This window comes from Haemorhous mexicanus, chromosome 13 (assembly GCF_027477595.1).
Source record: "Haemorhous mexicanus isolate bHaeMex1 chromosome 13, bHaeMex1.pri, whole genome shotgun sequence".
Lineage (NCBI taxonomy): Eukaryota > Metazoa > Chordata > Aves > Passeriformes > Fringillidae > Haemorhous > Haemorhous mexicanus.
The window spans coordinates 4,521,860-4,534,852 of record NC_082353.1 but is presented as its reverse complement, the minus strand read 5'-3'; the positions used below and the strand labels follow the sequence as shown (position 1 = coordinate 4,534,852).

The 12,993-nt window shown below is 51.6% G+C and overlaps 1 protein-coding gene across 4 annotated transcripts in view; it reads left to right on the top strand.

Moving 5' to 3' along the window:
• The window catches only part of NEO1 (neogenin 1), a 175,127-nt gene that overhangs the window by 137,241 nt on the left and 24,893 nt on the right, over positions 1 to 12,993 (top strand). For 3 of the 4 annotated variants that reach the window (XM_059857980.1, XM_059857979.1, XM_059857977.1), the window contains exons 12-17: positions 2,556 to 2,605; positions 3,192 to 3,336; positions 6,452 to 6,562; positions 10,223 to 10,417; positions 10,998 to 11,093; positions 12,112 to 12,335. In XM_059857980.1, coding sequence (XP_059713963.1) covers positions 2,556 to 2,605; positions 3,192 to 3,336; positions 6,452 to 6,562; positions 10,223 to 10,417; positions 10,998 to 11,093; positions 12,112 to 12,335 — 821 coding nt within the window. The remainder of the gene's footprint in view (positions 1 to 2,555; positions 2,606 to 3,191; positions 3,337 to 6,451; positions 6,563 to 10,222; positions 10,418 to 10,997; positions 11,094 to 12,111; positions 12,336 to 12,993) is intronic. The other variant, XM_059857978.1, reaches the window with a different exon arrangement.

The window sequence follows — 12,993 nt, the reverse complement described above, 5'->3', positions numbered from 1 at the left end:
TGTCTGTTCTGCCCCTGCTCTGTGTTGGGGTCACTTGTGGGCTGTGCTCCTGAAGGAGGGAATACTCAGTGTCCACTGATTATTCCTCTGCCCCACTCCTCAATCTGTGGACTTTTGCCATGGTCTCCCTGGTTCATCCATTTTCCAGATCCCAAAGACATAGGAATTGCTGCTCATTTCTCCTGAAACTGATTCAACCTTTAGTGCCCTTTCTTGAACTTTTCTACAGGTTCCTTTTCTCCTTTGTTTTAAAAACTCAGGTGGAGAGGACTACAATGGTACCAAAGGTGTAAGTGAGGCATTTCTTGCATTTGAGGAGCTTTTTTGGCTCTTCCAAGCACCAAGAAGAATCACCCTGAGGTCTTTGTGCAGTTCTTCACCACAGGATCACCCCCTTGCATCTCCCCAGCTCATCTCCCCCCTTCTTGCTCTGGCCTTTCTTTCAAGGAGCACTTCCCTCCCATCCCCTCATTGCTTTCCTCCCTTGAAAGACAGAAATCCCTGTTCTGCTCCTATTCTAGCTCCTGCTTTCTCAGTTTCATGCTGTTTTGTTACTTTGGTTGAGTTGGTGGAAGTTTCTGACCCAGCAGGTGGAGTTTGAGTGGTTCCATTTTAATGCTGGCACCACTTTGGCACCTCTGGTATCAGGATAAACTGGGAGAGGTTGCAGAAGTCTTGCAGCTGTTTCATTCCCCAGTTCCTTGAGAATTCCTGGATGGAATTCTCCATGGCTCTGGCAAGAGGCTGCTGTTCTCTGTGTCTCTGACCCTTCCATAATCCCTTCCACTGCCACTTCAGCTGGAGAGACCGTGGGAATCCTTTGGAAGGGTTCAAGGAAACCTCTCCTTCCCCTCACTACCAATGCAAAGAGAGCCTTGGCTGGCCTTACCTTTGTCTTCTTCTGCCCTACCTGACCATTTGCTCACTGATTTCTCTAAAGGGCTGCCAGCTCCCTGGTTGGTTGAAGACGAATTTATGATTAGTTACAATGTCATTTTGAAGTTTTCCTGGAGTTCTTTCTTCTCCAACTTCAGTTTTCACATTTAACCTATAGGTCTTTACTTTCTAAAGCTCTCTGAAGGATGTCATGTTGTTTCTTACAGTCTCATAACCCTGGCAGATCTTTCCAAAATGCTTCACATTTTCCTCCCATATTTTCCTGTTGTGGTGTCCAGGAGCGATCTCCATGTTCCTGCAGGGATTTCTCCCTAAGCTTCCTTTAGCCCTGATTTAACAAAGCAGCTGCATTTTTCTGTAGGTTTTTGCTCCTAATCTGTTACAGAGCCTTGTTGCAGGGCTAACTCTGCAGGGATTACCATTTGAACCCAGGTTTATGTGCTGCTCCTGAGGATTGCTTCTCCTCTCCTGGAATTTCTGATCAGGGATTACAGCTGGGAGTGGTCTCTGAGCCTCAGAGCCTGACTGAGGCCCTTCCCTCCCAGTCCCTGAGCCATCAGCATGTCCTGGTGCTCCTGCCAGGCTGCTCTCCACGTGCTGTCCCCCTCCAGGAGATGCCTTTGCAGAGCACTGAGCTTCCCCTGAACCCCTGGCAGTGTCCCAGGCCACGTTGGACAGGGCTTGGAGCAGCCTGGGGTAGCAGAAGGTGTCCCTGGAGGAGCAAGGAAGGCTTGGTTTTGTATCCTGTGCTCTCCACTGTGCTGCTCTCAGGCCCCCAGCTCTCCATGCTCAGGTGTGGAGTTTCAGGCTCAGCGGGGCTGGCAAGGGAAGGCAAATCCTGCTCCTCTCCATTTCTGCACGGGCTGGTGGGTGAGGGAGGTTTCACCCCATCCTTTACAAACTCTTCTTGCACTTCATGCCCTCGGGGGGGGTTCCCTGGGATGTTACTGTGCCTGGGCTGAGCTATTTGGAAAATGAATTCTGCAGGCTGGAGCAGTCTTCATCCATCTTTATCCTTGTGCCTCACTGGAACCTCCCCTTCCTGCCAGGGAAGCCTCAGCTCTGCCAGCTGAGGGAACCAGCACTTGCTGTGGAGCCACAAGGAATTCCCTGCTCCCTGGGATTTTCTTGCACTCCTTTTTGTCTGGATTTCACTGCCATGGGGAGTGAGTAAAGAACAAGCAAAGAGTGGGAGTTCAAAGGCAGCCCCAGTGTCTGAGATGCCCCTCACCTCCTCACTGTCACAGGGCCCTGGGGACTCAGAGGTTTCCTGTTACAGAAAATCAGGATAACAAAATCCAGGCCAGAAATTAAAATGTGGGTTGCCATAATCAAGCAGTGTGTTCAGGAAAGATTTACCTTGGAAAAGAGCTGGATGGGATACTTCCTCTGAGAGTTTGAGAAGTGCTTTTAAATATAAACCACATTTTATTTAGATAGGTGTGAAAATAAAGACGTGAATAAAGAGTTTTTTCTTCAGGATGAAAATACAGAACCCTCCTTAGCCATTCACTGTGTCAGGAGGATTGGTAGTTCCTTTTTCTGCTGCTTAAACCAGAATGCTTTGTACTGCTATAGCAAATCAGAGCAAAGAGTAGTTGGGTGTGGAAATGCAATATTTGAAAGTTTTGGGGTTGTAATTCCTTTAATGTTTCCAGTCCCCAGTGCTCCACCCCAGAATCTAACGCTGGAGGTCCGGAATTCCAAGGTAAGCTTGGAGCTTTTCCTGCTGGCTATGGGGAAATAAAAGGCTGGGGGTGGGGGTTGTCTTAGATTGGCCACATTTTGGAGCTGCTTTGGGTCTTTTTTCCTCCCATGCAGCTTTTGAGCTCTTTATGAAGAATGTTCTGATATTTCTGAATATCTTTATGGAGAATATCTGAATGGAGAATATATTTTTGAATATCTTTATGGAGAATATCTGAATGGAGAATATATTTTTGAATATCTTTATGGAGAATATCTGAATGGAGAATATATTTTTGAATATCTTTATGGAGAATATCTGAATGTGGGGCCTGGAGAAACTGCAGTCCAGCTGTGGGCTGGCTGTGGTGGGATGCAGTGCCAGTGCTAATGATGGGAAGGATTTGATGAGGCTGGAAGGATCAGAGCTGGAATCCCTGCTCACTGTTTGCAGTGTGGGCACACACAAAAGCCCTTCTGGAGTGCCTTGAGCCCTTGAGAAAATTAAATATTTGGCCATTGTACCTTTGGACTTGCACGTGGAGATTATTGTTTGAAGCCTTCCTAAAGACTTTTCTCCCACCACCTTCCTGTGCTGCCTTTCCCAGAGCATCCTGCTGCAGTGGCAGCCCCCTCCTGCCGGCACCCAGAGCGGACAAATCACTGGCTACAAAATCCGCTACCGCAGGGTGGCCCGCAAGAGCGACGTCAGCGAGAGCCTGGCGGGCACCCAGCTCTCCCAGCTCATCGAAGGTGAGCAGCACCCGCCCCCTGGGCTGCCTGCCTGGGCCTGGGGGCTCGGGGACAGGATTCCAGGGGGTTTCAGAGGGGTCCTGTCCTCCCTGGTTGTGTGTGGGGGCTCAGGGACAGGATTCCAGGGGGTTTCAGAGGGGTCCTGTCCTCCCTGGTTGTGTTTGGGGGCTCGGGGACAGGATCCCATTGGGTTTCAGAGGGGTCCTGTCCTCCCTGGCTGTGCCTGGGGGCTCAGGGACAGGATCCCATTGGGTTTCAGAGGGGTCCTGTCCTCCCTGGCTGTGCCTGGGGGCTCGGGGACAGGATTCCAGGGGGTTTCAGAGGGGTCCTGTCCTCCCTGGCTGTGTTTGGGGGCTCAGGGACAGGATCCCATTGGGTTTCAGAGGGGTCCTGTCCTCCCTGGTTGTGTTTGGGGGCTCAGGGACAGGATCCCATTGGGTTTCAGAGGGGTCCTGTCCTCCCTGGCTGTGTTTGGGGGCTCAGGGACAGGATTCCAGGGGGTTTCAGAGGGGTCCTGTCCTCCCTGGCTGTGTTTGGGGCTCAGGGACAGGATCCCATTGGGTTTCAGAGGGGTCCTGTCCTCCCTGGCTGTGTTTGGGGGCTCGGGGACAGGATCCCATTGGGTTTCAGAGGGGTCCTGTCCTCCCTGTCCTCCCAGGTTGTGTTTGGGGCTCAGGGACAGGATCCCATTGGGTTTCAGAGGGGTCCTGTCCTCTCTGGCTGTGTTTGGGGCTCAGGGACAGGATCCCATTGGGTTTCAGAGGGGTCCTGTCCTCCCTGGTTGTGTTTGGGGCTCAGGGACAGGATCCCATTGGGTTTCAGAGGGGTCCTGTCCTCCCTGGCTGTGTTTGGGGGCTCGGGGACAGGATCCCATTGGGTTTCAGAGGGGTCCTGTCCTCCCTGGTTGTGTTTGGGGGCTCAGGGACAGGATCCCATTGGGTTTCAGAGGGGTCCTGTCCTCCCTGGTTGTGTGTGGGGGCTCAGGGACAGGATCCCATTGGGTTCCTACAGTGCCCTTTCCTCCCTGGTAGTGTTTAGGGGCTCACAGACAGGATCCCCTTGGGTGCCTGTGGGCCCCTGTCCTCCCTGGCTGTGTTTAGGGGCTCAGGGTCAGGATCCTGTTGGGTTCCTGTGGGGATCCTGTCATCCCTGGGGTCCCTGGCTGTGCTTAGGGGGCTCAGGGACAGGATCCCCTTGGGTTCCTGTGTGGTTCTGTGCTTTCCAGGGGTGCCTGTCTGTGTTTGGGGCTCAGGGACAGGATTCTATGGGGTTTCTGTGGGCCCCTGTCCTCCCTGGCTGTGTTTAAGGAGCTCAGGGACAGGATCCTATTGGGTTCCTACAAGGTCCTGTCCTCCCTGGTTGTGTTTATGGGGCTCAGGGACAGGGTTCCATTGGATTCCTACAGGAGCCTCCCCTCCCTGGGGTCCCTGGCTCTGCTTAGTGGGCTCAGGGTCAGGATCCTGTTGGGTTCCTGTGGGGTCCTGTGCTCCCTGGGGTCCCTGGCTGTGCTTAGGGGACTCAGGGACAGCATTCCATGGGGTTCCTGCCTTGGAAGACGAACAGAAGCAGCTCCCAAAGGAGCTTTGGGGTCCTGTGGGCTGCAGGTGGTGCCTGGGGCCTGGTGACCTGATTGCTAGCCCTGATTTGGCCATGGATTTGCTAAGTGGACTGGATGATTCCTTATAAAATGTTTCTAAAAGGCCTGGAGAAGGTGACTGTGTGCCCAGATGCTGGAGATGGTGAGGAGAAGGAGGAAAGAGGAGCAGGGGCTGGGCAGGGTTGGCACAGGCACCTGGGCCCAGCTCTGAGCCCTGGGAATGGCTGACCTTGGGAATCCATGGAATGTTCTAGAGGGAATGCCTTTCATCCTTTTGTACACTTCCAAATCCAGCCTAGTCCATCACTTAGTGTCAGTCAGCTGTTGCTTCCAGAGCCACAGCTGTGTTCAGCAGAACAAGCAGTGCATGAGAGCAGGAGCAACACCACATTGTGTTCCTCTTTAAAATCTCTGAAAATGGACACTTGGTCAGAAGAGAAGAAGCTGGGAGATTCTGGAAGAGTTTCTACCAAGATACTCTGATTTTTTCTCAGCAACTCCAGCTGTGACTTAGCAAGTCTCAGTTTTCTGAGAATTGATATATTCCTGTAATTGCAGTGTATTTCTGCTAGCAGCCAAACCTGCTGGAGAAGTTCAGTATATCAAATTTTGTGTGCTCTGATTTTTTAGTACAAACTCTTACATGCATTAATCAGATGCGTGAGTTTGCTCATCTGCTGCCTCTGTGCCACTCCCAGGTTTGGTGATGGTGGCAATGTTCCTGTTCTTAATTAAACTAATTACCAGCCCTAAGCTAAAGCCAGGCTGCCAACAGGCCCTCCCAGTCCCTTCCAGTGCAGATGCTGTGGGGACAGTGGGAGTGGAAGGCTGGGTTATCCAGGGCTCCTGGGATTTAATTGGGATCTCTGGGAATTGCCAAGGTGGTGGAGCTCTGGGAATTGCTGGGCTCTGGGATCTCTGGGATCTGTGGGAATTGCTGGGCTGATGGAGCTCTGTGGGAATTCCTGTCCTCGTGGAGCTGTGGGAATTGCCAGGCTGAAGGAGCTGTGGGAATCCCTGTCCTGATGGAGCTGTGGGATCTGTGGGAGTTCCTCTCCTGGTGGAGCTGTGGGAATCCCTGTCCTGATGGAGCTGTGGGATCTGTGGGAGTTCCTCTCCTGGTGGATCTGTGGGATCTGTGGGAGTTGCTCTCCTGATGGAGCTGTGGGATCTGTGGGAGTTGCTCTCCTGATGGAGCTGTGGGATCTGTGGGAGTTGCTGTCCTGATGGAGCTGTAGGATCTGTGGGAGTTTATCTCCTGATGGAGCTGTAGGATCTGTGGGAGTTGCTCTCCTGATGGAGCTGTGGGATCTGTGGGAGTTGCTCTCCTGATGGAGCTGTGGGAATCCCTGTCCTGGTGGAGCTGTGGGATCTGTGGGAGTTGCTCTCCTGATGGAGCTGTGGGAATTGCTGTCCTGATGGAGCTGTGGGATCTGTGGGAGTTGCTGTCCTGATGGAGCTGTGGGATCTGTGGGAGTTGCTCTCCTGATGGAGCTGTGGGAATTGCCCATCCTGCAGGTTTGGAGCGAGGCACTGAGTACAGCTTCCGCGTGGCCGCCATGACCATCAACGGCACCGGCCCCGCCACCGACTGGGTGTCAGCAGAGACCTTCGAGAGCGACCTGGATGGTGAGAGAGAGCAACATGGGGAACCCATTGCCTTCATTTCACTGAGAAATGGGGAACCCATTGCCTTCATTTCACTGAAAAATGGGGAACCCATTCATTTCGTTCACTGAGAAATGGGGGAACCCATTCCCTTCATTTCACTGAGAAATGGGGAACCCATTCATTTCGTTCACTGAAAAATGGGGAACCCATTCCCTTCATTTCACTGAGAAATGGGGAACCCATTCATTTCGTTCACTGAAAAATGGGGAACCCATTCCCTTCATTTCACTGAGAAATGGGGAACCCATTCATTTCGTTCACTGAAAAATGGGGAACCCATTCATTTCGTTCACTGAGAAATGGGGGAACCCATTCCCTTCATTCACTGAGAAATGGGGAACCCATTCCCTTCATTTCACTGAGAAATGGGGGAACCCATTCCCTTCATTCACTGAGAAATGGGGGAACCCATTCCCTTCATTTCTCTGACATCTGGCTGCCTCTTTGAACAGCAAACCTCTGAGTTTTCCCTTCTGTTCTAGGTGTACAGTGGGGTTTATTTAGGGTTGACATCAATTTCTGTTTTAACAGAAAATTCTTGCCAGGTCAATAAGGTGGCTTGAAATGGAGCTGCTTCTACACTTCCTAGTGCTGTATGTTGGCACCAAGTGCTTTCTGCTAAGGAATATTCATTTATAGTGACAGTGAGATGTAACAGTAGGAAAGAAATAATTGAAAACATTCTCAGCCCTTTGCAGTCTTACCCCCATGTTGGTGCTGTGCTTTCTTTGACCCACAGTAACTTTTTTTTGCGCTGAAAAGGGAGATTAATTATATTGTCTATATTTTCTGTACCACATCTCCCATCAGAAATTCTGTTGTAGGTATTAAATACAAATTATATTAGGATTGTGGATATTAGCATAATTACATTGAAAATTCTGATGATGGCAGGATTCCTGAGCTTGTTGGAGCATTAAATGGGATATTCCAAAGCTCTTTGCATGTGCTCTAAAGGGTTCTCCTCAGCTGAGGGTCTGCTCCACCAAGCCCATGGATTTGTGTGCTATGTCAGAGCAGGCTCAGCCATCCTGGCAGCTGGGAGGTGCACTAATGGAAATGGGCCCAGACTTGCTCTCTGCTGCTGGAGGATCCTTCAGCAGCCAGCTTGGGAGGCCTGGAAAACCCTTCTCCCATCTCTGTCTGTGCAGAGCTGATGCTCAGCTTAGTCCTGGTCCTCCTGCTGCTCCTTCTCTGCTGTGAGCAGAGCAGTTCAGGGATGTGGGGACTGGGAATTCCTTGATCCAAGTGTCTGTTGGCCCTCAGTGGATGTGACACACCCTTGGAGCTGCCAGGTCCCCACAGTGGGGCAGAGCTCTGTACATGAGCACCTCACAGGGCAATGGAAGTGTCCCTGAACTGGAGTTAACAGCACTTTGCCAGAGGACAGCACCAGGATTAAATTTATATTTCATCAGGGCAGAAGGAGGAAGAAGAAAAATAACCTTTTCCTTCTCTGTTGGCTTTGTCATTTAATTTTTTTCACCTCTGAATGTTGCAGGAAATCTGACTTTCTTCACATTCTTTCCATTGAATAAAGTAATAAAAATTGACATTTAAGACAACATAACATGATATTCATATAACTCTGCATACACCTGTGAGATCTGTGTGTGCACACTGTGTTTCTTTCTTTAGAAAGCTCATGTGAATAATTTTAACACCATGCAAATGCATTTACAGCTCATCTTGCATTTCTTAGGTTCAACAGACACATGAGGCATCATTTCTTTTTATTCCACAGCTGCTTTTTGAGTTTAAATAGAAAAGAATTCCCAGGAGAGTCCCATGGATGTAAAGGGGAGCAGGAGTGTTACAACTCCAGTCTGGAGTCGGAGCAGGTTCCCCCTGAGTGCAGAGCAGGAGGTGTTGAGCAGTAGCACAGAGTTTGTCCCCAGTGCAGTGGCAATGTCACCTCTGGTGCTGCATTTGAGCTTTGCTGTGTTTGATGGTTGGGAGCTGGAGCTGCTGGGCTGTGTCAGCAGCAGCCCCAGAGCTCCCCGGGCTGGGGGCCAGGCCTGTGCTGTGATCCAGCTAATCCTGTTGTGGTGCTTTATTCAGTGTTTGTAGAGAAATGCAGCGTGTTTCATTAAAAGGAAATCCCTGCAGGAAGCACAAGTCCTTGATTCCCTTTGGAGTGGGGAGCTCCGTTTGCTGGTGCAGGGAATTATCCCTAATCCACTGGCCCCCGACCAAAGGATTGATTTAATTTCTGAGAGTGAACCCAAAGTTAGGGACACTCCAGGGATGGGTGGAGATTGCTTTTAGGTTCCACTCAACACTGGGGAAAAACCTCTTAGGAGAAATACTAGGGGCTTACAGTGGCAGTGTTCTGGAGTGAGGGATCCACGTTCTGTGTCTCTGTGGGATGGGGTGAGACTTGTGTTGCTTTTGGGGGAAGAGTCTGAACATTTGATGTGGACTCTGTATTTTCTGTGCAGCTCCTGCTTGTGTTGTATGAATTATGGGAATCCAAGGATCTAGGCAGGGACAACTGTAGGACAAGGGAGGAGAACCCTTTGCAGTGCAGCTCTTACAGCTGTGGAATATCCTATTTAATGCCACAATCAGCTCAGGAACTTTTCGTTCATCACCAGAAAAATGGCAAAAAATTCTTTTCCATGTAATTACTGTAATACCCCCAAGTAAGGAATATGATGGAATTGAAAGGAGATGAATTTGTGGAGGGGAAGGATGGGATAAAACTGGGTGATGACATGGGCAACATGGATCTGCCCAAACAGATCTGATACGAAAACCATCCCAACCCCCTAAGCTTCAGCACAGCTGTGCTGCCTTCTAAAGGGTGAATCTCTTGGAATGTAGTGTTAACATTCTGCTCTTGGAGCTCTTTGCTGGCTGCTGCACCCCAAAGTTTCATTGTGCTCATTCCAACACACACAAGTGCTTTGTTGGCCCTTCCTGCCTCCTGCTCTCCGTGTCAGTGCCTTTCTTTGAGGGAAGGCCTTGCACTGCCTCCATCTCAGGGCTTCTGCTGGTCAGAGTGACCCTGAGATGTGTTAGAAAATCTCTTTTTCCCAGCCTGGTGGTTGAATAAGGAGGTAGAACTCTTCAGTTCTCGTTCTCAAGGTTGTTTTTTGTCTCTTATCTATAAAATTCTTTCTCTGGCCTGCCGAGGTCTGTTCAGCAGGTCAGACAGAGGCACACTGCCCACCTCATAGGCTGTGTTATCTTTTTATACTAAAAACTATGTGTGCAATATTTACCATAACTTCCCAATACCCCTCACCTATGTTAGATAGTGAACTTCTACTCTAAACCAATTCAAAAGTGCCAGCATCACAGCAGAAGATGGAGGCCAAGAAGAAGAAGCAGAAAGGCTGGACAGGCCCAGATTCCTCCATCTTGCCCACTGAACCCCCACTCTAAAACCCCAAAAATCTATTTTTCACCTTGTGACAAACTAACTATTATTCTACTTAACTTTCATGGCTTGCAGATCCTCATATAGGGTTGGTAGTTTTTTCCATGGGTCATAATCAAAATCACAGGTGTCTGGGCTCTGTGCCAGGGTCTCTGAGCCCCCTGGCAGGAGTTCTGGCAATCCAGGAGAGCCAGAGGGATGTCCTGAACTGTGCCACCTCCCTGTCCCTGCAGAGAGCCGCGTGCCCGAGGTGCCCAGCTCGCTGCACGTGCGCCCGCTGGTCACCAGCATCGTGGTGAGCTGGACCCCGCCCGAGAACCAGGACGTGGTGGTCAGGGGCTATGCCATCGGCTACGGCATCGGCAGCCCCCACGCCCAGACCATCAAGGTGGACTACAAACAGAGATACTACACCATTGAGAACCTGGGTGAGTGAGTGCACCTGTGCCCCAGCCCAGCCTCCGGAGCTCAGCGCTCCTGAAACAGCCCCCACGGGAGCAGCAGCCTGAGCTCGCCGTGCTCCGTGCGGAGCTGCGGGAGAAAAAGGCACTGAAATGTCACCAGCATTCACTGGTGGCTCCTTTAAAAGGAAAATAAAGATTCACCCCTCCACAGAGCTCTCTGTGGGAGGTAAAACAGGCTGAGAGTGAGAGAAACAGCAATATTGGGAATTCCATCAAATCAGAGTTTGAGTCATTTTGGTTTTGTTCTTCTAAATTGTTTTTCTCGCCCCTGATTTGGCTGTGCTTAAAGGTGGTAAAGGCTGTGCTGTAACTATAGACTTGAGCTGTGCTGTCCCTGCCCAGGCAGAGGGTGGAATGAGATGGACTTTAAGGTCCCTTCCAACCCAAACCAGTCTGGGATTCTGTGGCCATGAGCAGAAGGTCTGTGTGGCGACTTCCTCAGCTCAAATCACATATTCCAGTTCAAAATTAAAATTGAAACAAAGAAGGTATGGAGAAGCAGAGAGCAGGATTCATTGGCTGTGCTGATTTCTTTCTCCTTCAGATCCCAGCTCCCACTACGTGATAACCCTGAAAGCCTTCAACAACGTGGGGGAGGGGATCCCCCTGTACGAGAGCGCTGTGACCCGGCCCCACTCGGGTGAGTGCTGCCCCCAGCTGGGACGGGCTGGGGCTGATCTGATGGCAGGGTCCTGCTGCCAGTTCATCCCCTGCTCTCTGTCCCAGTCCCTGCTTGGCCTTGCACGTTCTGATAAACCACCTAAATTGGGCTCATTTGTAAGTTCCAAACTCAGCTGACAACTACTAATGGATGTTCTTACTCCAGGTGTTCCCCTCACTGAGCCCAGCCCATGTGGGTGCAGTACTACAGGCCCTGGGCTGGGAGTTTATGGTCTTTTGCACTGAGATTTTTGAACATGATGCCTGTGTTTGCTTTGTGTCCCTCTGTTGTCACTCACACTGAACAAAATCTGGGCAGTTTTTATTTTGGCCTTGCAATCCATAAAGGGTTTAAAAGCAGAGAAGTGTGCAGGTGAGCTGTTGCCATGCCATGGCTCTCTCAGCCTGCTGGCTTCACCCAGGAATTTGGTGAAGGTGCAACACTTGGGGTTAGTCCTGATGAGCTGGAATGCTTGGGGATTCTCCAGAGGATGCTGGAATTGCAGTTTCACAGTTACTGCAAGTTGGTTTCTCACTGGAACCTTCCTTTGAATGTGCCTTTTGGGGGGTCCCTGTATGTTTGGGAAGTGGCATCTGCCCATCCCAAGCTCCAGTTCTGTCTGTGCCTTTCCAGCTCTGTGTCCTCCTCTTTGTTTTCTGGGAGAGGACTCAGTGGACACTCCATGCAAATGAAGTGACAGTGACTGAGTGTTTGGGTTCCCAGGCCATGGCTGAGTGCCCTGGGCACTAATTAGGGCTATGCCAGCAGGGATTTATTGTCTTACTGTCTGGAGGAGGGAGGACAATGCAAGAGTGTTGTTATTGCCCAGTCTAATGTCACCTATTAACTCTGGCTTTTCTCTCTTTCTCTCCATTCCTCACCTTCCATCTCATTGCACTTCCCTGCATCCCTTCTTTTTTGTTTTGGTTGACATTAAAATGCCACCTCCTCCCTTGTTTAATTCTAAACCACGGCCTTTCCCCCACGGATTGCGCAGACACTTCCGAGGTTGATTTGTTTGTTATTAATGCTCCATACACTCCAGTGCCAGATCCGTCTCCCATGATGCCCCCGGTGGGAGTTCAGGCTTCCATCCTGAGCCATGACACCATCAGGATCACTTGGGCAGACAACTCCCTGCCCAAGAACCAGAAGATCACGGACGCGCGCTTCTACACCGTCCGCTGGAAAACCAACATCCCTGCCAACACCAAGTACAAGGTACTGACCCTGGGGAGCTGCCCAGGCCAGGGCACAGCTCTGGGAGCACTGCTGGGCTCCCCCAGCCCCACTGCCAGGCCAGGGCACAGCTCTGGGAGCACTGCTGGGCTCCCCCAGCCCCACTGCCAGGGCACAGCTCTGGGAGCACTGCTGGGCTCCTCCAGCCCCACTGCCAGGGCAAGGCACAGCTCTGGGAGCACTGCTGGGCTCCCCCAGCCCCACTGCCAGGGCAAGGCACAGCTCTGGGAGCACTGCTGGGCTCCCCCACCCCCACTGCCAGGGCAAGGCACAGCTCTGGGAGCACTGCTGGGCTCCCCCAGCCCCACTGCCAGGGCAAGGCACAGCTCTGGGAGCACTGCTGGGCTCCTCCAGCCCCACTGCCAGGCCAGGGCACAGCTCTGGGAGCACTGCTGGGCTCCCCCAGCCCCACTGCCAGGCCAGGGCACAGCTCTGGGAGCACTGCTGGGCTCCTCCAGCCCCACTGCCAGGCCAGGGCACAGCTCTGGGAGCACTGCTGGGCTCCTCCAGCCCCACTGCCAGGCCAGGGCACAGCTCTGGGAGCACTGCTGGGCTCCTCCAGCCCCACTGCCAGGCCAGGGCACAGCTCTGGGAGCACTGCTGGGCTCCTCCAGCCCCACTGCCAGGCCAGGGCACAGCT